Below are 24518 nucleotides of genomic sequence, written 5' to 3' on the forward strand. Positions count from 1 at the left end.
CCCCGAGCTTATTAAGATATGAGCCATAGCAAATACGTGGACGTAATATTTGCACATTTTTCGCCCGCTTGTTTTGATTAACATCCTCTGAAACATCCATTACGTTAGATGTAACAAAATTTTTCACAAACTCAATCGAGAAAATGATATTGCGTGAAAAAAAGAAATGCCACTTAATCTTTTTTACTTTATTGAAATATATATTAAATTAAAGATCATTTAGGAGGTGACTAATTGTATTTTAATCACCAAGGTTAAGTGAATTTCCATGTCTGCAAAAATAAGTGAGTATAGACCACAACTTGAAACCAATGGGATGTACAACAAATGAATCACTCCCTTGGAGTATAGTGAAGTTAAATTTCAAGATGTTTGATTTTATACTTACACAACTCACTTTTCCAGTTTTATAAGAAATATCGCATGAAGCTGAATTATTTTATATGTTGATGATTTCTTTGTTACTTAATTACTCGGATATTGTATGTGCATGATATGTGTATTGTACATGCCTAGACAAAATTCAAAACTTTCAACAAAAGGCGAATAGATAGATTCAAAAAAGGCGAACTGAAGTTGCAATTCTACTTGCTGTAGCAACATGTATAACATTGAAACCGACAGTTATTAAATCAGCGCAACTAACTGGGCCAAGATATTCATGACACAGCGATCATTTTTAAGGAATTAAGGTGGTTACGCAGTTTTTACCTCCGCTGTCAGTGACGTGGAGCATATCAGATAGGTGGTTTGTCCGTCGTCATCCGTCGTCTATCAACAATTGTTTTATTCTCTGAAACTGCTGGTCTAATTGTTTTCAATACTGGTATGCAACTCATTTGGCTGAGTTCAGTTAGATTTGTTCAAATCATGGTGAAATTTACATATTTATATTTTGGGGCATTTCTTCCTTTTTATCAACTTTGAAATGTGTTCGGGCCTATGTGGGTTTCTAGGGACAACCTGAGTGAGGTTTATTCAAGTTGAGAAGAAAAGTTTCGTACTTGAAATTTTTGGGCCTTTTTTTCGTTTTTGTTTGAAAAACACAATTTTCTCACAATTATCTTTAAAGGTTCTAGGTATTATTCAGTTTCTTCAAATTTTGCTGATACTTGCATATTTATGGTAGAGATGAAAAACAAGAGCCCATTATTATATAATAGTAATACATGCATTTGCAAGGATGTCCTTGTTCAGTGTTCCTAAAATCAACATAAGCAGATGTATCAGTATTACAAAGTTTATTTACAAACAAAACCTGACCTTTTTTATTTTTAAGCAATACATAACAGCAGAAGTCTATCGGCTGCTAGGCCTCTTGTTAAAGCTTTTCCCATGTGACCTAAGCTCCGCCCCAATGGAAAATAACAACCAAAAGCATTTATCTGGAGATACAGGGTAGCTCAACATGAAATCCGGAAAAAGTTATAGTATATCGGTATCTCTTGAGATCAGACTACTTGTCCACTCGTTGACAAGCTTATAATCATCTCCCACTAACTACATGTACGTTGGTCCGACACAGATTCTCATTTTTGATAAGTGAACATGTTACTTCAATCATGAAAACAAAACCATAAAACTTTGCCAAATTTTGTTTTTAAACAATCAAACACACTTACGTATATTTGCCTTTTGACCTCTTTTACTGTCGATATGACTTTAGTTGACATTGCTGTGTACTTAGCACACAAAAGTTATGATTTTATAACCATTAATATACATGCAAAGGTATGTCCAATGTCGCTCTATTACTGTATCTGAAAATGCATTGATGGTTGCTGTGGTGATTGCCGCCCTGTCAACAAGGTATATGATGAAAAACACTAGTATTTTAAAGAGATCGCATTAGCTCTTATAGCTGACCATAGGTTTTCATGTTTGTACTTTTTGGTTTGGTAAAAATGTTGCAAAGCTATTTGCAAAAAAAATCCCACCTTAAACAATTTCTAAGTTGCTGAAGGCAATGCCTATTGACCTTGACCTACAAATCTAAAGGTCATGGGGTCAATTAAGAAGCAATGCGAACTATTGATATGCATCCTTAAATCAATCAAATATCTTTTGTCGTGTATTTGATAATCTATTTTACATAGTATGCTTAATTTTATTGCTTTTGAATGCTGATTCCACGACAACAATATTTACAATGAAAGCGTTTTCAGCAAACTGTCCAATGAAGATTTTCTCAAAATTCAGATTTTCAGGTTTAAAAGGCTGCTTTGTTCCCCACTCGAGTCAAATGGAAGCAAATTGACAAAATTTGGGGTCTGGCTCATAGGCTACATGCATAACTGAAAACACACATATGGTTGCCTTGGTAATTACTCACTAATGACATCATCCCTGATACAAAACATACTAATTTCAAAGAGCACACATCTGTGGCTATTGTTGAGCAAGTTTTTGAGTTTCTATTATATGTTATGTAAACGTAGCAGAAAAGTATTTGTGAAAAATACTTGATTTTACAGAAATTCCGAGATGTTATGGGCATGACCTATTGACCTTGACCCAGAATGTTCAAGGTCATGGGGTCAACTGAAAGGCCATAATGTGAGGTACCAGTATGTGTCATGAAATCATGTAAATATCTTTTGCTGTTCACTAATAGTCAGTTTTGTATAGTATTCTTAACTTTTAAGATTTTTAGTATGGTTGCCTTGACAACAACTTTTGAGACAGAAAGCTACTTCTGAGACATGTCCACCAAAGATTTTCAGAAAGTTCAGATTTCGGGCTTTCAGAAAATGTATGGGGGAATTTGCCCACCCAAATGGTACCAATCGACCAATTTTGGGGTCTGGCTCACGGACTATGAGGGTCTGATCTGCAAAGTCATACATCAAATTAACATTTGCTGGAATCATTGTCACATTCTGAATTTATATCTTAAGGCAGAATGCGCCTCTACGACAGATATTCGGACTCTCAAATTTTTACAATTCTTTTCTGATCTACCACTTGTGGGGGCTCATTTTAAAGCTCTTGGTGTAAGAAAAGTTTTCACTGTCTTAGTTTTTCGAAAATCAGGAATTTTATTTTTCTCCATAGAGTTAAAACAGGGATAGCGGCCATTTTGAATGTCAAATATAGGTAAATTTTGGGTAATTTGTTTCCCTAATACCAAAATTTGCTCGGTGACCCTCAATTTTATTCTTGACTTGGAAAGTGAATGGATGAAAGATTTCTTGTGGAAAATTTGAGCAAAAGTTAAGGCTTTCACTTTTGAGGCACATACTACCGTAATTCACAAAAAAAACCCAACTGAAATATAAATTACAACTGAAAAGATACTGTTGTTTTTGAGTACATTATGATCTCTGGTAATCATCTATCCTTTTGTGGTGCAAGCACTCACAGGACTGAAAATATGTCAATACCACTTTCGATTTTCAGGCCTATGACTACCTGGAGGAGTACGTGATTTGCCCATGAATAGGAGTGACATTAATGAGACCTGAAGGAGATTTGTGAATAATTTTTGTGAGAAGATTATTCAAATTGTTCTAACTCACCCTTTCTTGAGAGGATTGGTATCTGAGATGTAAGGCTGTAGGGTCCCAGTCTATTGCTATGTATGCACTACCAACAGCAAAGTCATCATCTATACAGTCTATTTTACATCCTCGACAAAACCTGTCCGGAAAAAAAAATCAATCAATCAATACTTGTCATACGGATCGTGTTCTTCATCGGATAAATCAAACACAGACAAAAGCAAATATCACAGCTTAATGATGCCAAAACTTCAAATCTTGTGATCTTTCTGAGAATTAATGCTAACTTAACGTCAGCTGATAAAACGATTTGAAATACAGTCATCGTACCTGTACCAAGGACACCAGGCACAGGTTATGCCATCCCTCTGAACTGCTTTCAAAACAAATGGGTACTCATAACCCATACTATCATCACTGAAATGAAAAAATAAGAAAAAATATGTGGACAATTGAAACAAAATACCTTAACACAATATCCATGTAATGTTAACAATCTGATGGGAAAATTGTTTACTCTGAGACTTACAAATCAGTTGAGCTCATGTTAGGGCAAATTTGGTATCTGTCTGTCTGTCTTTCTGTCTGTCTGTCTGTTTATTGGTCCGTTCACCAATATGTTACAGACCAAGAGACTTTCTAGAGCTCAATGAGCTTATTTAGTGATTTGATTTTTGGTGACCGAAACTGAAAGTGAAACCACCCTACTGATTACCTCATCACACCCCTACTGCTGTACATCAAATGGAATCTTCCACTTACCAGTCTTCGGCGTGATTCTTCACGTTTGCACCATTTTCAGATGGTGGGAGTGGGCTGACCAGTCTGGAGACCTGAGTCCAGACAGCTTTGTAGAGGTCTGACTGCCTGGTGGCCACTGTGCATGGCAGTATCAGCGGTGTGCCAAAGAGGCTTGGTCTCGTCTTTTGAGACGACAAGAAGTACGCATCCATTCGTATCTGAAAAACAGACAAAACAATTTCTAAAGTCATCAATACTTTATGTAAACACTGCAAAATATGAGTGTATGTTTCCATGGTGACAGCAGTTACTGAGTATTATTTTAGACATGGAAAGACAAATATAGTGAAACGTTTACAACTGAACGTCCAAATTCATGTATCATGTATTTTCAAATAAATTTGCGGAATTGATACAATAAAAGTCACTGCACTTCTGGGATTTCAAGCAGTCTTTCAGCACTTTTTAACACGTATTTGAGACAACATATACCATTGTATTGCAAATGACTGCAGACACTCACAAAGGTTGCTCATGATATTTTTATGCATCAGGAAATTTCTTGAGAAGCGGGGCAGCTAATCTATTTTTAAGATATTTACAGGAGCGATTTGTATCTTCCAGAGATTTTACAGGAGATTCAAGCCCTAAGAATTTGTATTCAATTTCAAGTCTGTTGAGCCTAAGTATATAAAGATAGCTACAAATTTCTACTGAACATTTTGCATTTGTGTATATACAAAAGTTGCTACAATGAATAAAAGCTAAAACAGCTCCATGCAATCATACACTATAGATCTACTGAAACATGATTGTTCTATAGGTGGTTTCAAAAACACTACACAAGAGATGTAATTTGTGCAAAGCTGAAGTCCTATGAAATCTATGAATACACGTTCTGAGGCCATTTATTCTGACTGTCCAGTACAGAGCAGGTTGAGTGAAATTCTCACCATCTTCCGATGCATAGCTATGACAAAGCCATCAAAGGCATTGCCTAGGTATGGTGTGGTGTGCAAACCACTGGAGCCATTGCTAACGCTGCTGTTACTGGAGTGACTGCCTTTGCTGTTGGTGTCCATGGTGGACACCACATTGGCGTTGATCTTCTGCGTCCTGTGCAGACTTCCGGGCTTGGAGCTGGACTTGTCCGGGATGTTGTCCGTGTCAGACGGGGACGTACCATTCACTGGAGGCAGAGGATCGATATGAGGCTGACCGCCATTACTTGACACTGATGTGAGGAGAGTGATGTGGAAAGGAAAACTCTTATGGAATGGATGACTGGGAAAGAAGAACTGAGATTACGGAATGACCACTGGTGGAAATGTGACTGTTACACTATACATTTATGGCCGCATTATGGTCATGTGAAGATCACATGACTTGACAACAGGCATGTTCCGTGTGTGGACTATTAAGTTACAAACCGAGAAACACAGAAAGTTTAACAGCGGATATGTGACTGTTACTCTACAGGCAAATGGCTGCCTCATGGTCATGTGAACATCATGTGACTAGATAGATAACAAGTATGTTCAAGTTGGTGGCAGTAGAGTTACTGGACAGGACATACAGAATGTTCTTACACTGGATATGTGACTGTGCACACTTGGAATTCAGATGAATATGCAAATGTAAGTAAGAAACTTACGACTTTAGAAGAGTGGTAGACATATACATTTACCAGATGTATGAATACTATGAGCTGTTTAACATACATACAATTACTGGACATGTGACTGTGACTGACTTCCAGTGTCCAGATGACTGATAAGATTTGAAATTTACTTAGCATTTAGGGTCATGACCACTCTTGATATACATCAAGTTTAGACCTACCCTGAGTTGGTTTTTCACTGCCATTGACAACTGTTTTGGTTTGGGGAGGTAAAGTTAACTGTGGCGGGGGAGGAATTTCGTACGCGTACAGATATCCTCCAAGAGCTGTCCGTACTTTCTGATTATCAGACGGTAAACTCTGTTGGTATATACAAAAAAAGAATAAAGAAAAGAAAAAACAATCAGTATTTTTGTTTTGCATGAATTGTGGAACAGAATGATGCATGTGGATGGCCTGTCTAGCGTAAAATACAAATTTCAACAGGCTAAGATGCTTTAGTGAATGAATTTGTAATACTGGACAACACTATGATAACTAAATTGAACCAGATACGTATACATGATTAGTGCAAAACATAAAGTGAGCGTCAAGTTCAACACTAAATCTTCCAATCTTATTTAATATGAAGTATACAAAACTGTAGAGTACTTGGTCTAGGCTCGGCCATATTGCAATTCACCATTATTTTGGCACATTTTTTTGTATTAGATTTATTACTATAGACACACTACTGTACGCACATCTCACCATACAGGTGACTGCAGACTGTATTCTTCAGGTAATCTGCACCTAGCATATTCTATTTTGGCACTAACTGACGAAGTAGGGCAGAGCAGACAGTGAATTTCTGCAAGTTAGTGATCAGCACCCCACACCAGCTGTGCACTTACCTTGATCATGGCTCCAAAGACTTCCACCAGAAGTATCTGCTGAGGAGTTAGGTTGCAAAGTTCACTGAGATGGTTCTTTAAATCTTTGTATTTGTCCTCCATGTTCAATCTCAGGCCGTATTTGGCGGGGACACTGCCATCTAGCCTGATTACTAAGCACACAAACAGAACAAAAAATATTATTAATGGACATTGACTGATTTCGTAAACTACCTAAAATGGGTAATGGCTTGCTAAGTATGCCTACCTATTAAAGATAAGTTTGGAAAATTATTACACTGATATTATCACAGTCTTTTAACATACTGAGATTAATACTGTGAGGATGAAAAAACATTCCTTGATATTACATGTACCGGTATGTGCTAAGAAGTAACTGTTGATGCTAAGTGGTCACCCCTTTTATCTCTGAATATTGGAAGACTTCCATTGATTCTGAATGCGGAAGTCAAATTATACAAGATAAAATTTACCATGTTGATTTGTCAAACTGTACTTTCTTTTCTTGCATTACATTATTACGGTACATCCGCCGCTTGCTCTCTCTCTCTCTCTCTCTCTCTCTCTCTCTCTCTCTCCCTCCCTCCCCCCTCTCTCTCCCCCTCCCTCCCCCTCTCTCTCCCCCTCCCCCCTCTCTCCCCCTCCCCTCCCCTCTCTCTCTCTCTCTCTCTCTCTCTCTCTCTCTCTCTCTCTCTCTCTCTCTCTCTCTCCCCCCACCCTGTACTTACCTATAATTTCTAGATGCATTGAGCTATCTAGTGGTAGAGGTAATGATAAGTATGTAAATGGATCAAAGCGTACACTTTCATGACCGCATGCTGTGCACCGTACTTGTGATCTCAGTTGCCCGTGGAACAAATCGACGATGATTGACCGATTTCTGACCATATGATTCTCCCATGCCTGTCAGTACAAATGAGAAACGCAAAGATTAAAGTGGCATCACAATTATATTTTTAACAACAGCTGCACAATATCATGTGAAAATGAATGCAAGAAGCGGCAAAGTTAATGCTCTCCTTATCTTGATACTTTGAATTTTGTAAGCATGTAATTTTACGTATTGGTAAAATTCAAAACTAACCTTTTCATGACAGGTATAGTACAGGTCACAGTAGCATGACAGTATTTCATTACATTGTGTTGTTGACTCACTTTCTTGATAATTTGATGTTGCATTTTTAGAAGACCCTTCGAGCTAAGCCGGTAACCCCTGCAGTTTGTTTTAACCCTATTGTTCTCTATGGCAAATTTGGGCCTTTCCACGTGAAAAAGTGAATTTGAAGGGTCCAAGGAACTGAAAGGATGGACTATGGGTGGGAAAAAATGTCTCCTCCACTGACCTCTTCTGCTACTTCTTCATCTGGCCTGCCGTCGCTGTCCTTGAGTTCGACGTACGGCTTGTGCTGGACTCTGTTTAAGTCTTCATGGAGTCCATCGAGCAGGAACGCCAGCAACTCCTGGGAATCATGCTGTTGGAATCCGTTGAACCTTGGCGCGTACTTCCCAATTGTCCACTGTGAGGAAAGACACGGCAAAAGAGGCATGAATAGAAAGTAGAGCAAATTACAGCCAATATTAAAAGTCATACTTGTTGGAAAATCTTCACTATTTCAATATGAATTTCATTTCTTTCCAACCGCACATTATGTTCGTCACCTAGCTCACAAGATGTACAATTTTGAGCCCACAAATATTCTCAATTATCTGACATTATATCATGATCATTTTAATTGCACACTCAAACTTTGCTCATTTTAACCTTTTCACCGCCATGGTTTGGTCCAATCCCATTGTTACCACTGGTGATTGTGGACCTGTTTACTGGGAATGGGGTGAACAGGTTAATACGCTTTGCATTGCAGAACACATCATTTAGAAACCCCAACATTGGTATCCCTGTAGCTTCTGGATTGCAGCAGTCCGTCCACCACCAGCTTGTCATGAAGGTCAGTTGGAACACAAAGTTGGCTAAGTTACATATAGATGGCAAAACGTATGACAGTGTGCCCTCTGACATAAAGTCTTACCCTAAGTTTAAGCGGTGCTATACTCTTTGAAGTTCCACTCCACAAATCTTGTACTAAGTCACCGTATCGCTTGGCTATATGTCCCTTCATACCAAGGGGATTTGTTCTGGAACGAAACACAGGATGAAAACAGTTGTTTTATCAGGTACTAGAAGTGATATCTAACGACTTATTTTTATTCTCATCAAAGATAATGCTCATATCATTGTCATATTAATAATGTTAGTCCTTTTTGCTGCATTGAGTAGATACTTTTGTACAATATTTATACTTTTGCAGTCAATATTGCCTTTCTTAGGAATTGTCAGGCCACAAACCATGTTGTATCTAGCCTCCTTCATTTCGTTTTTGCAAAAACCTGTGAAGATGGCTACATACAATTAAACACAAACTCACTTGAAAAATTCACAAACATACCAAAGTCACGCATAGTGGCTCGTTCAGTTTTGAAAGGAACTGTCTAAACTGTCTTACCTATTAAATTCATAGAGGTGAACATTTTTATTGAAATACTGTGTCAGTGGCTGTGTGTTGCTGATGCACTGCAAGGCGGAGTTCATGAAACAGGTGTTGCCAAGGTTACTGAGGCCAGTGGCTCCTTTGTCAGTGGGAACTGAGAAAGTGAGAAAAATGTTGTGCATAAATAATTTCATCACAATATTACACCAGATGTACAAAAAGATATAGCCATGTGTTGGTTCAATTCCAAATTCCTATTCTAAAACCACTTTCAGTGACATTCACTTTTGATTATAGCATTGTGTTTCAGATCACTACAGGTTGCTTGTTATCAATGTTTTGAGTTTTCTAATCCTTCTTGTACATAGCTTTATTTTTATTTGCTGCATCTTCTCACCTTGTTTTTTCTTATCAAGGCCTTTCTTGAAAGCCAGAGAGGACATCTCTTCCGGCCAGCTCATGTCTTTGTTTCTCACTGTGTTGTAAGAGAGACATAAAAACATTACAACCTGTATCAGAGTTTACATGTTGACACCCCCCTTTATAACTACAAGATTTGATACATCCCTTATACTTTAAATTTGTGCATTGGACTATTCCATTAGAAAATGGGGATGAAGGGACTGATCCTTTCATATCATTTTTCAGATTGACTATGACTGGCTCCTCCCTTGAGGTGATGGGATTACAGATAGCATTTCAGTAGACAGGACGTTTTTCGCCAACATCTCGCGTGTGCAATAAAATCTACTATCACTGCTGTTCAATCTATGACTGCATGCGTTTCATACTAAATACAGAAATGCAAATGGCCTTCACAAGGAGGCTGTTACAAAATTAATGCTGAAAATCCACTTGCTACATGAAAATTCTACCACGTAGATCGTGTTAAATTTGTGAAATATGACGAACACGCATTACTCATCAGGTAGGTAAACACACACTTAGCCTACAGCAGGCATTGTTTTGGCTAAAGTTACCCGCAAATAAACAAATCTGTGTTACACTACCTTCTATAAGTAATTGTTGATTGTCTTGAATGCAGAGATTTTCTAAGGTTGAGTTTTCTTCTTCTAGAAGAATTGGATTGTTCTGAAAAAAATTTAAAAAAAATTGACAATCATAGAAATGATGTTGTTGTGGTTCATTCTTGTTCAACTGCTGTGCCAGTCTGATGTATGACAGTGCACCACAAATTCTGCAAACACTTCCATACAGAACACAGCAAACGATGTGTTGAACAGTACGAAAGGCCTGGATCTAGACTCTCTCACAGCTCTAGATTCACTAACAGCTAAGTTCTAAACTCTGACCTACACCAATGTGGCTTAGACAGTAAGCCTTGGACAAGCATGTAGTGAAACCAGGCCTTGCTAGCTATTCCAGCTCTCTCAGGCATCAGGCTACACAATGTCAAAATCAAGGCAGGCGAGGGCCACATTGCGTAGTCAAAAAAGGGGTCGCGAATCTATCTGGCTTGGATATAGCATTTGTAATTTGATTTTCAATAGCAAGGACAGTGATAATACTTGATTGGAATTAGGATTTGTCTTTTTGTTTTGGAAAGTTGAAGTACACCATAACCAGCATGTCACATCACTGAATACAGCTAAACCATGACTTTTAATTTAATTGGTGACAATCAGCTGTAAAATACATTGTGTATTTTCAATAATTGTTTGTCAAAGTGGTCCCTTCATCTCACGCCTTTGTCACATCTGAAGCTATTTTCCTTGCGACAAAGCAGAGTTGCTGCCCCACTTGAAACAACTAATCAACTGAAATCAAAACATGGGTTAGAAAGAGGTGGGTACAGACGGCATAGAACAATGCAGCATTATTATCAATCCTTACCTCGTCTTTCAAATTCCACAACCTCATATCCTCGTTTCTGATCCTCAGTCTCTGACACAGGAAGTCGTAGACCTGTTGGATCGTGTGCATCCGGCTGAACGCGGCTACATAGGCAAGGTAGCGCTTCGGTGGCGCCGGGGTGTTGTTGGTGTGTGAACTAGACCCAACGTAAGTGCCTGCCCCAAAAGAGAACCCACCGACTAAAACAAAAGAAACAGAGAGATATCTTCAGATACAATGGAAATCAAATTATAAAGTTGTTGAACACATTTCCAAGTTTCCCTAACACTTATTTAATATTGATGATTTTTTGTTATTCTCATATACTTTTGTGCTAAAGATTTCAAATTGTGAGATCAATTCCCTTCTGATGATACCCAATGACTAAAATTCCTGGATATATTAATTCTCACACTTATCAATGACTTTAAATTACTTTAATTTCCAGACTTACCAATGCCCATGCTGACACTGTTCCATGTGTTCTGTTTTGGTTGGTTGGCCTGATGCCTTAGCAGTCGCACACTGATCGGGTAGAGTTCAAGCTCTGGTGTTGGGTCACCATTAGATGGTATAATCACCTGTGGAAAATGGAGGGAAAAGTCAGACATTGTAAAAAATATCGTCCCCGCTTTGAAGTCTAAAAGTAATGAGAATTCACCGATTGTCTGGTGCAGAAAAGATTTGAGACTACACCAGGTCATAAGATGGGGATGTATAGGTTTTCCTGTTTAAAATCAATCATATTACCCATATTAGGCAAAAAGCACCATCAACAAACATCACTGTAAACATTTGCTAATTTTGCCTTTTTCTATCTTACGCTGATTCTCTTGTCATCTTCATTGAAACATTTTCTCTCTCTTGAATGAAACAGCACACTGTCTTTCCCTCTTAACTCAAGACAGGCGTCTAGGTTTGTGTTACCGTCGCACAACTTGTTGGTTGAACACTGAATTGATTTAGACTCCAGTCCACAATGTAACAATGCTACAGATTTATGAACACAACAGCTGTTGAAACGACAACCACATGTGACACACACAATGCATACATTACGATACACAAATCTCTGATTTTATTGTGAAATAATGTTGAATAATGTCCATGTGATCTCCTGTCTCCCACAGGACTCACATCAGCCGACTACCTTCCATGGCATTTTAAATGTAAATTTTGATATTTTCACAAGCGCTTATATAAACACTCTATGTTATATCTGAAGGAGATTATTTTGGTTGACCATCTGTGAGTCAACTCTCAACACACACTTCATCAACCTTGGTGGAATACACTTAAAAATCTGCATGAAAACATGTAAGACCATCTCATCTGCAGTATTTCTACGGCAAGACAAATAATTTCTATAATACTGATGTGCTACGACATCTAGATTCGCTGCTCACTCTAAGCGTCTGTTATTTGAGTGTTGAAATTATCAGATGCACAGCAAATCAAAAAATTACAGCCATTAGTACTGATTTTCATGCATGTAACAATTTGTTTGATGAACAAATTTGTTTGATATGACAGGAATGACCGGTGTCTCCATCAATGAAACTATATTTGGAACATGCCACTGCAACTTTATCCGACTGGTACACTTGGAAGATTAACACTTTGAGATTCTGTATCATCAGTTTTTGTCCGAGATTTTGAATGCACACACGGACATACACTCACATACAGGGACAGATATTTGGACTCTCAAACTTTTACAGTTCTGTTTCGGTCTACAACTTGTGAGGGTTCATTTTGAAGCTCATGGAGTAATATAATTTTTATCAGTTTATTTTCATGAAAAATCAATAATTTTTCCCTATGGAGTTAACAAATATGTGACAGCCATTTTGAATTTCACAAGTTGGTAAATATTATAAAAATAATGGGCAAGGGGGAGAGGAAAGCCAAAAATTAATGGGCGAGGCTTGCCGAGCTCGTTAATTTGGCTTTCCTCTCGCCCGCACCCATAAATAAACGTTAATGGTCAGCGCGGAATCTGTTATTTTCATTATATTATCAACGAACCCCGAAAAACTGTCAAAATTTACAAATATTTCCCGTGCAAACGACAACGGGGCCCCAGAACCTGTCAGTGAGTAGTGCACGCGCTGCAAAAAATTTGCAAATCCGGAGATTTTTTGAAAAATGCGTCTAAACTTGGCCCACAAGTGCTCCATTTTATTTTGTGGTTGATTATGATCTTTGTACAAATCACAATTTTTGTTTTAACCGTAAAGTTACTATGTTTATGATATTATTCATATTCACGGGCATGAAAACGAATCATTACTGTGTATTTGTGGGCAGTCACATGGTTCAGCTCGACCAATTAAAATGCGATGAACAGGGCATGGTAATATAATGGGTAATTTGTTTCTCTAGTACCAAATTTTATACAGTGATCCCTGACTTTTATCCTTGATGTTGAAAAAAAATCACTAACATTTCCCTTATGGAAACTTTGAGCAAAAGTCTTTCAAATTTGAGGTGCGTACTACTTTTATAAACACAGATATCACAATATTTTCACCATTTTTAACACTTACATTTCTGGGCAGTGCAGGTTGTCCTCCATACCATGTCATCAGTGCTTTCCACACAGGGTCCGGCAGGATTTCAAAATCTCTGCCGACAGCGAGAGTCGTGTTCCGTTTCAGCCTGCCACCTTCATTGGTCAACATCATAACCTATGAAATCGTACCAGAAGAGAGACTGAATGTATGGCGAGGGGCGCAGATCAAAAGATGCTCAAAGAAAGTTACTCAGAAAAACAAATCTTTGATGACAAAAAAAAATAGTCTGATAGTGATAAAATCAGCATGCATCAGTACCACCACATCACCATGCATGCAGGATTTTGAAGATGCACCCTCAGAAACTTGCCCTTGAAAAATAAAAGAACATAAAAAATTTGATCCAATCACTGGACACACATAGCCAGAGTATGATAACAAATTGCTAAGAGGTCAACGAAGGGGATTGCCAATGGTTGAGTGTATACATGCGTATGCAAAACATGTCAAAATTTAATATAATGCGTTGTTTTCAATCCTCTTCAAGTTCATTACCAAACACTCTCCAAGAACTGGTGCAAGTACCCTTTAGACATTCCATCAAGCACTCACACCCCTCCCCCCCCTTCCCCACCTCAGATGTGGGCTCAACAAGAGGCATGCGAGCAAGGGGTTTCCTTGGTGACATCCTTAAAGTTTTGCAACAAATGGAGGGGGATGAATGAGGCGTGCATTATAATGAATGAATGAATGTTAATATTAACCATGCAATGTAACCCCTTTCCATTGTGACAACATGCATGCTAATGTTAGCCTCATCAGAATAGTTTAGGCTGACCCTTCCACACCTACTCCCCGGTTTCGAGGTCCAACTTTTCCACAGAAAACAAGAGAATTGGGCCAGACCATGCTAGTGCAAGGGGTCAAAAGTAATCACAGGTAAAAATGAAGACCTATTAGAAAACCTGACCAAAAATTTCAAAGCTGAAATTTGTAAACATTTCCGTATTCTTTTTCAGAAGTTACCATGTTTGCTACAGCCATGCCAAAAAAGGAGACCAAGCAATATACAGTACAAACACATCAACTGTATAGAAATGACAGATCAAGACTGAACTACTTTTCCATTATTGAGGACTGTGAGATGAAAACTTCCGTACACATTTTATCATTTCAACTGCTGTTACAGTATTAATTTGACCACATTTGTTTATTGGCAAAAATAATTTTTATTTTAATCTGAGAATTTTCCTTATTAATTTTAATAATCTGAGTGACCTGTTTAACCAGTACAATGATATGAGGTACTTATAATTTGTTAATCTCACTTTGACTAACATACATATAAGGAAGCCCAAAACAATCTCTATTTAGGTCATTGAGTATTAAAAGTGATTATGGCTGACCTAGAATTGTATTCATTCCATCGTTTCAAATTATTACTTTTTTACTTGAAATAACGGATTTTGTATGGTGGGCAGCAGGTCTGATAGACCACAAAATTACAGACAGAGATGGTTTCTTTGGCCAAGAGTACATATGCCAGGGGATCTACATGGAATCGTGTCTTGGAAAAGAACAGCTTCTGTCTCCTGTTCTTCTGAAGTTTCTGGAAAAGGCAACTTTGACTTAAATATACTGGAACCTGGTAGCCAGCACTGCTATATCTACTTGATATGAATTGTGGAATGATACGTGTGGATGGTATATGAACTGCTCCCTGGATGGCAAACCCACACAATTAAAGATTTTAAATACCTCTTGCACAATTCTCTGCTGATGATTGTCAAGTTCCATATCTCTGAAACACCAAAAATTACACACCTTTCGTGTCTCTTGCACGATCAACAGAGTGTTGTCGATTGGTCCCGGTTTCGGAGGCATTTGCTGAATGGAGGTCACAACCGGTTGGCTGTTCCTCTTCGTTGTGTGCGAGGGGCTGCGGCTGACCTGCGACATCTCCTGCAGCTGGTTGACCTGGCTGAGGCCGGCAGCTTTCCTAGGGGAGCCGCTGGGCGTTGAAGTGCCGCTGTGCGACGAGCTGGTGTCCCTGGGTGTGGACGGCTGGCTAGACCTGCCACTGTCATTGCCCCAGGCTTGGGTGGACTGGGAGGAGGTGGCTTTCCGTGGTAGCGATTTGCTCTTTGACTGTACGGACAGAATTTGATTTGAATTTGGCTGCCGATAAAAAAGTAGCGTATAGTTTAGACAAATGGATGCTGTTACGGCAGAAAATAAAGTCACATCAAAGAAGACACACCTACCTTTCACATTAAGCCTTTTCCTGCCAAGTCCATATTTCACTATCAGGTCAAGATGGTTAAAATTAATGAAACACAACATATTCCATATGGTGTATTTTAACATAATACTGTATATTTGAAGGCTGTTGAAACATAAATAATAATAATAATAATAATTTATTCTTCTAAAGCGTATAACATAGAATAAACCATCTCTATACGCTGTACAGTTAAAATCTGAAAAAAATAGTTACACAACAATAAAAATACATACAATACATTTGTTCACTAGTCTAAAAATATACACAAAAGTAAAACAATTTAAAATTTAAAAACATTTTGTCAGTAAAAAGTCTAAAAAGCTGTTTTAAAAAGGTAGGTTTTGACCTGCGATTTAAAATTATTAAAAATGTTGGTTGATCGAATGGCCTCTGGTAGCTTATTCCACAGCTTAGGAGCACACACTGAGAATGCTCTATCGCCATAACTCTCAATCGTTTTAATTTTGGCTGAACTAGTGATACACTAGAATTGCTCCTCATGTTTTCACGTATCGGCATCCTGACAGTTATTAGTTCAGTGAGATATAGCGCGGCGCTGTATTACAATGGATAATTTTAAATGTGAGACAAAGAATTTTGAATTGAATTCGCTGCTCCACTGGCAGCCAGTGAAGAGCCTGCAGGACAGGAGTCATGTGACACCTATCCCTCACCCTAATCCTGGCTACCAGCCGAGCAGCAGAATTCTGTATGAGCTGTAATTTATTTATTTCATAATCAGGCAGACCGAAAAGTAAGCTGTTACAGTAATCAATTCTAGACGTCACGAAAGCGTGAACCAATTTTTCTGCAGAATGCTGGTCCAAAAACTTCCGGATTTTTCCTATTCTCCATAGGGCGTGTGATGCAGCACAACACACACTAGCCACTTGTGGTGATAAAGTAGCACCAGAATCTAGGATGACACCAAGGTCACGGACTTTATCAGATGGTCTCACAAAACTTTCACCAATCCGTATATCAGGTGCCAGCCCCCGCACTTCGCTTTTCCTGTTTTTGGACGAGAACCAGATTATTTCGGTCTTCGAGTCATTGAGTGCGAGCAAATTTGCTCGCATCCAATGACGGATCTCGTCCACACACGCCTCAATAGAAGCGGTGACAGAGCTCGTGGGGGAATCGCAAGTGATATACAGTTGCGAGTCATCAGCAAAAATTACTGTCTGAAGTCCATGCCGGACAATAATGTCTTCGAGTGGAGACATACATACTGTAAACTTGATTTTTTTGGACTAAAGATGCTAAAACAGACCAAACCAAGTGGGTGAAAATACGTCATGTTTTGGCTCAATACTGCTTTTTACTGACTTGGCTGATGGGGAAGTGATTACTGTCTGGCAGGAAAAGGGTTAAATTTCACCAACCTTTTGAAACCTTTTCACTTAATGTGTCTTACCAAAACTCAATAATATGTAACTTTTGATGCACTTTCCAGCGTTTTTATTCTACCTCTAAAATACAATTTCTAATACTACTACTAAAGCATGTCAAAATACTCTGGGTGTTTCTTGTAAATAAGGCATGTCTTCATGTAAAGTCCAACATCACTGTTGACAGCTGAAGTCAGTCTAGACTACCATTCATTTGTAAACAATAACTTTGTATAACATGTTGTACAAAATGCACTGAGGTCAAATAAAAAATTGTACGTTCCAGATAACATACTTCCAAAAATTACTATCGGTAGGTTGGAGGACATTTAAATTTTTTATTTTTGTTGGCTGAGACTCATAAAATACGGGAAAATTTATAGAGTTCACTTGAACTTTTTGAAAATGTGAAAAAGTCTACATTTGACAGCTTTTTCTAGGGTCGGTCAGGTTACTGGAAACACATTTTCTAAGTTGGCTTGAGTTGTAAAAGACTAATTCTTTGCATTTCAATATTCTTCACATGGAAAATAATGAGAACATGCACTTGTTTTATGGAACAAAAAGTCATCATTGATGACACAGTCCCCACTTGTTAATAATGGGTACTTTGATTACATGTCCTCAGAGAGGATAGAGTCCTCTTCATTAATTAGGTCTGTGATAAAAATACTTTGATACAGATGGCGCTCAATGGCCAAGAATGAGTTCCATGGTGATGAAAACATAAAACCAATGTAGGCCACCATCCTAAAGTTCATAAAATGAGTCAACTAGGAATTAATCAACAGGATGTTGCAAAACATTTTTGCATACAATTCTAACACTTAACAGATTATCACTGGTACCATATGATGCAGTATTTACAACACTATGAGATCAACATCTGTATCAAGTTTCATCACATTTGACGTTGTATTAATTTGTGGCTATATCACCCTAATTAGGAAAGTTCATTACTTATGCAATTACAAATTAATTAAAATGACACTGATAAATGTCTTTTTCAATGTTAAAGCAATGTGAGCTTAACATCGTTAACATCTGTATAAAGTTTCATGAATTTGATGCAGTACATATTTCTTGACATATCAGCCTACTTACGAAACTTCAATAATTGACATGTTACTGCTACATGACGTGAAACAAATTGACGAGCATATGTATGAAATAGGTCAATGTCAACTTTGAATGATACTGGTGGAAATATGTCTGAGTTATGGCTCTGTACATGAAAACATCGTAATAAAATGGCTGCCTAGCAACCATATTGGATCGTATCACATAAAAAATCGATGTACATATGTATGACATAGGTCAATGTCCTTGTACCAACTTTGAATAAAATCAGTTGAGATATGCCTGAGTTATGCCTCTGTATATGAAAAAATCGTAACAAAATGACCACACAGCAGCCATATTGGATCGTATCACAAAACAAATTGACGTGCATATCTATGACATTGGTCAGTGTCCTTGTACCAACTTTGAATAAAATCGGTTGAGATATGCCTGAGTTATGCCTCTGTATATGAAAAAATTGTAATAAAATGGCCGCCTAGTGGCCATATTAGATTGTATCACAAAACAAATCGACGTGGATATCTATGAAATAGGTTAATGTCCTTGTAGCAATGTTGAATAAAATCGTTTGAAACATGTCTGAGTTGTGGCTCTGTACATGAAAAAATCATAATAAAATGGCCGCTTGGTGGCCATATTGGATCGTATCACAAAAAAATTGATGTGCATATCTATGACATTGGTCAATGTCTTTGTACCAACTTTGAATAAAATCACTTGAAACATGTCTGAGTTATGGCTCTGTACATGAAAAAATCGTAATAAAATGGCCGCCTGGCGGCCATATTGGATCGTATCACAAAGAAAATTGACGTGCATATCTATGACATTGGTCAATGTCCTTGTACCAACTTTGAATAAAATTGGTTGAAACATGTCTGAGTTATGGCTCTGTACATGAAAAAATCGTAATAAAATGGCCGCCTGGCAGCCATATTGGATCGTATCCCAAAACAAATCGACGTGCATCTGTATGACATATGAAGTAATCCTTGTACCAAGTTTGAATGAAAATCGCTTCTTGCATCTCTGAGATATCTGTGTGAACGGACGGACGCACGCACACACGCACGCACGCACGCACGCACGCACGCACGCACGCACGCACGGACATGACCAAACCTATAAGTCCCCCCGGACGGTGTCCGTGGGGACTAAAATACTGAGAATATCAAAAGCTGCAGCTATTTGTTTATGAAACAATCCAGAGGACTCCATAACTCATAATTATATGGGTTTTATAGAAGCCCACTATATCTGGGATGTGCAAACCAAAACTCTACTTACTTTATACGTTACATAGTCCTTCCATGATTTCCACCATTGAATGCTGACCAGGTACCAGGTCTGCGCTTGCTGGAGACCTCTTCTGTTCTCCCTCTCCACCCACCCCAAGACAATGTCACCCTCCTCTTGTCTTGTCGTTGGTCTCAGCCCCAGCACAATGTGACAGATCTGCAGTGAATGAAAACATCTAGATCAGCCAAAGCGGAAAAAGGAGAGGTTTTGAGGTTGGCCTGATTACAAGCCTGGAGATGTCAACTCTTCAGCATCTTCACTGCCTTGAACGCTGGAAATTTTTGGCACCGCAATGAATTACCGTTGATCGCGATTTCGGGTTTGTTACTAAACATAGCTGCACGCGCGCGACTTTCGGACAAATATGCTGAAATTCGGACAAATTTTGTCGTTGTATGCGCGGCTGTTGTTGCAGCTTGTAGTCTCAGTCATCAATTCATACGAATAAGTGTGACGCTAAATAGCCATTCTAACACTTGCAGGTTTTATTTTTGTCGTTTATGTGGAAAATGCGGGCAAATGTTTATTTATGCATATTAATAAGAGAGAACAGTGACGTCATTTGCGATCACCGCAATTACTGTATACCCTGAACGCTGCAAAATTCAGACGAGATCAATTAGATTCTCGTAATAATATGTTTGATACAAAAATTGTACTGCACTGCGATAGTCAAGGAGTTGTAAGATAGGTAAATGAAGATTTGTTCTGAATCCCATAAAGACAGCATAGCACTTGGCAAATTCTGCCTGTCCTTTCGATATATCCACCCACTGCCTTCACAAGCCATCAACTCAATGCTGATGAACATTTCTGCTTTATCTTTCTCCTACGCAGGTACACCATTCACACACTTTACATATCAGATCATTCTGAGTGAGGGCGCACTACTCAATGATTTTACTTAGCCATACAAACACTGCCAGTTCTGCACTTAATACAATCTCGGGATTTCCAAATTGCAGTATCTGTTATCATAGTGTCAAAATTATATTCTTCGATTGGACAAATATTTCTTGTCTTGTCTTGAGAATAGGCCTGTGTTCTTCAACATTCAAATTAGTTCAGAGAAGATTAAAGTTTCATCTCCGTATGTTACTGTACACTACTGCTCTCTGTAGCATCATAACCACAGTCTTGGTAGTCATTTTGATTTCTGCGGCCAATTTGATCAAAAGAGTGACAAACAGGGATAGAAAGGTTTTAACCTGTTCATCCCCCATTCCCCTGTGAACAAGTCCACAATCACCATTGATAACAATGGGTTTGGGTGAAACCATGGAGGTAAAAGGGTCACACGCAACATAATACCTGGAATAGAACACTGAGGAATTCCACAGGAAGTTTACTGTTGACGCTCCATATCTGATATTCTTCAAGGGTTATACCGTTGTCGTTACTCCCATCATGAGTTGCCAGAATGTCATCCACAAGGCTGGTGATGTTCTCATAGGCATCCTGCAATGTGTCTGTCTCCTGTGTACAAGGACAAAGCCATCATCAAAATTCTAAGTATGGGTATATTGCTCAATGTTGACTGTTCTTGAAAAGGGGACTGTATGCTCCAAGTTGTAACTAACATAACCAATATCTTATAGCCATTTTGCAAAGCAGGAAAGGGTAGCATTGATTGTTTTTCCCTCATAATAAGTATTTTACACTCTGCTATAAAAGGCTATCTGGACTGCAATGTATAGAGAACAGCCAACAAAATTTGACAATGCCTGAATCCTAGAAATGTTAAATAGAGAGTATCTACATATATTGTGAGTTTCTGTGCCCAGGATTACATTCTACTGCAAAACACAGATGAAAATATTCCATGACAAGCAATAACAACATGACGATGAACACCGGAAATCGTGAAGGTTTCGTAAATTTGGCATTGCATTAAGGCAAACACAATACAAGTTTTTTTCAACATGGAGTGGTATAAACAGAAAAACAGAGGGCCAAAAAGACACCAGACTGACTGAATATTCATACATACCTGTTTTGTTGTTTTGGGTCTGTTTTCCCTTTTGACTTCAAGCAGTACTGATACCATATCTTCAAGTTCCTTCCGTGAGAGGACTCCGTCGTGATCTTTGTCAAAGATTTTGAAACAAACTGAAAACGGAACACAGAAAAATCTACCTGAACCAACAGCTTTGAAAGACAAGTACAGGGGAGTAACAAGTGTCATTCACAGCACTTGAATTCTGTGAGTGTTTTTTATTATTGTTACATAAATCCAAATGCTAATTCCTTTTAATTTTTTTAATTTTTCATCTGGATTTTTGAAGTACTGGTAGTGATACAAGTAAAAATTTGACTGGGAATAACAGCACAGGAAAAAATTCATTGTTTTCAGATTATGACGCTATCATCACAGCAGTCTCTAACTATGACATATTGAACGAAGAGATTTAAATGTTTTTAGAATGCCAGCGCAAAACAATCTGTTCATCCTTATGTCTACAGATCCTACTTCATCACTGACTGCAAAATGACACCACACCCTTTGTTTTGAAGAACACAGTGCTTGAAGGAGTCAAAACATTACAGATTTGTTTCACAAAAGCAATTCTGGAAAATGTCATAAAAGTTGTACAAACAGAAGCAATACCGATATCAACCTATCAGCTTCATACATGGATATTTCGATCTCTATAATGCAAACACAATTTCACACAGCCCTTGACCGATAGGGGTCAATAAAGTCTGCTTGACTCAAGTGTGAAATCTTGTTTCCACAGATCGCATCTTGCTTTCCCTTGGTTTTGAACTAATCACACTGTAAAATATATTCCAACTGCATGTAAAATTCACGTACACAACAATTTAATTATAAATATCTATACCCTTCTCTGCTAACAAGCCAATCCTGTGTGAAGTAAACTGTAATCTAATTAATCAAATCAAGGTGTTCTTCTCCATTTTTGGGGCAAGCACTTGCAATATGTACAATCCAATTGCGAAATCTTTTACTGGCAAAGACAATCCCAGTTGTTGCTCTGTGTATAATCAATAATTTCCGCAAGCATAAAGCATGCTTTCTCATTGCTACATTGTTCATCGCAGAAAAAAATAGATCACTGACCCACAAATGGTTCAAGAACAACTGAATAAAGACAAGATACGGAGATCAAATCTCTACCCACGGGGAATTTTTTTCTGTAAACTAGCGAGGAAACCCAGACAGGCCAGCTTAGGCGTTTTGTCACGTAGTCACAATTCAAATACAAAATCTTCTTTTCCCTTTTAACGAACAAACAAATTGATTTGGCCAGGGGGCAAAAACCGGCTTATTTGTCATTCATTGCACTACCCTGGCTGACTGGAAATTGTGTCGCTCTTTTCTTGAATTTGAAATGCAAAGCTTGGCTAGCTTCCTGCTTGTTCCTGCTTGCACAGCAGTTCACTCAATAAATTCAGACGAACTTCTAACCTTGCATTCTAAGATTCTCAGACAAGCTTTACTGTTTCTTGTATGTTTTACCCTTCATCACTTTTCTTTCAGTTTGAGATAGATGTTTCTATATGTTTTCTCCACTTTCTACACACACACACACATTAAATTTCAGTTTAAGGTCTATATACTTTCTCGCTTGTTTAATTTTGACGGAAGTCTGCTTGAGGAACAAGTATGTATCACTATAACCTAGTTACATATAACTCTACGACAGCTGACATTCTCTCAAGGTCATTTAATTTCTATATTTTTCAGTAATTTTTTTTTGCAATGTCATATGGACTTGATATTTCCAGATAAATTTCAACCTTTTGTTCAGAGAAACCAAAATATGACTTACATTTTTGTCTCTCAGCCACAGGCCCTCTACAGCACGCTGATAGACCACAGGCCATTTCTTTGAAATCTATATGGTTGTCACGATTCTCATCAAAGGCATAAAACAAACCTGAGAATAGATTGCAAAACAAAAGACACGGTGAATAAAAGATAAAATAAACCACGGTCTTTTTTTCATTTGACTTTGAGTACAGAAACTCAAAAAAAGCCAGATTTGTCAATTCTGCTACTATAGTATGTTTATGACAGTACAATGTGTTAAACATTACTAATAAAGACAATTAAAAAATTTTAATATTGCATGACTGATGGGTAATTTGATTTAATATGCAACCTTGTGTTCTTTGTAATATTTTTTTACCATACTCGATGTTTTGCCAGTTACCATCATAAACACAACCTCTCTAGCCTCTTCATAGGCTTTGTGGGGGCTGGAGGGAGGGTGATGGTATGGGCTGAAGGGAGGGTGATGGTATGGGCTGGAGGGAGGGTGATGGTATGGGCTGAAGGGAGGGGGGAGGTAGAACTATCACTTTGATGACAAGCCACTGTTTCGATCATTACCTTCACAAAGATTCCTGGGTACCGGTGGACACACCATCGGGATAAATGTCTCCAGGTCAAATCTTCCTGTCTTGGACTGGGCTTTCAACTGCCAGTACCTCTTTTCCAGTTCAATGATGTCGGCCTCTTCCACTACTCAAAGTGGAAAAAAAAAATAGATTGACAGTTTGTTCCTGTTTGTTCACTGTTACAACTAAACAAAAAACAGCTTTATGTTATAATGCGCCTCAGCAACAGATAATTGGACTCTCAAACTTTTACAATTCTATTGTGATCCACCACTTGAGGGGGTTCATTTTAAAGCTCTTTGTGAAATAAAACTTTTTACAGCTTAGTGTTTTGAAATTTGAAAATATTAATTTTTCTGTAGAGTTAACACAGGAATGATGGCCATTTTGAATATCAAATATCGGATACTTGTGTATGTCGATCTGTTACAATGACTTGCATAGAAAGCTACTTATAAATCTCAAAAAAGTGGAAGAAAAAT

At 38.1% G+C, this 24518-nt stretch overlaps 1 protein-coding gene across 3 annotated transcripts in view; it reads right to left on the reverse strand.

The window, feature by feature from the left end:
• LOC139145435 (ubiquitin carboxyl-terminal hydrolase 32-like) overlaps positions 1-24518 on the reverse strand; it is an 84077-nt gene that overhangs the window by 10650 nt on the left and 48909 nt on the right. Inside the window, exons 6-26 of one of the 3 annotated variants that reach the window (XM_070716619.1) lie at positions 24029-24163; positions 23466-23573; positions 21662-21780; positions 20983-21147; positions 19660-19827; positions 15439-15792; positions 13648-13788; positions 11553-11679; positions 11099-11298; positions 10255-10336; positions 9642-9719; positions 9260-9398; positions 8786-8891; positions 8099-8272; positions 7484-7658; positions 6756-6907; positions 6084-6222; positions 5195-5430; positions 4263-4459; positions 3831-3917; positions 3519-3639 (exon numbers count right to left, since the gene is read on the reverse strand). In XM_070716619.1, the coding sequence (XP_070572720.1) occupies positions 3519-3639; positions 3831-3917; positions 4263-4459; positions 5195-5430; positions 6084-6222; positions 6756-6907; positions 7484-7658; positions 8099-8272; positions 8786-8891; positions 9260-9398; positions 9642-9719; positions 10255-10336; positions 11099-11298; positions 11553-11679; positions 13648-13788; positions 15439-15792; positions 19660-19827; positions 20983-21147; positions 21662-21780; positions 23466-23573; positions 24029-24163 (3203 nt within the window). Of the gene's footprint in view, positions 1-3518; positions 3640-3830; positions 3918-4262; positions 4460-5194; positions 5476-6083; positions 6223-6755; positions 6908-7483; positions 7659-8098; positions 8273-8785; positions 8892-9259; positions 9399-9641; positions 9720-10254; positions 10337-11098; positions 11299-11552; positions 11680-13647; positions 13789-15438; positions 15793-19659; positions 19828-20982; positions 21148-21661; positions 21781-23465; positions 23574-24028; positions 24164-24518 lie in introns of all 3 variants that reach the window. The other 2 variants (XM_070716617.1, XM_070716618.1) reach the window with 2 other exon arrangements.

The sequence above is a fragment of the Ptychodera flava genome, chromosome 12 (assembly GCF_041260155.1).
Source record: "Ptychodera flava strain L36383 chromosome 12, AS_Pfla_20210202, whole genome shotgun sequence".
Taxonomy (NCBI): Eukaryota; Metazoa; Hemichordata; class Enteropneusta; family Ptychoderidae; genus Ptychodera; species Ptychodera flava.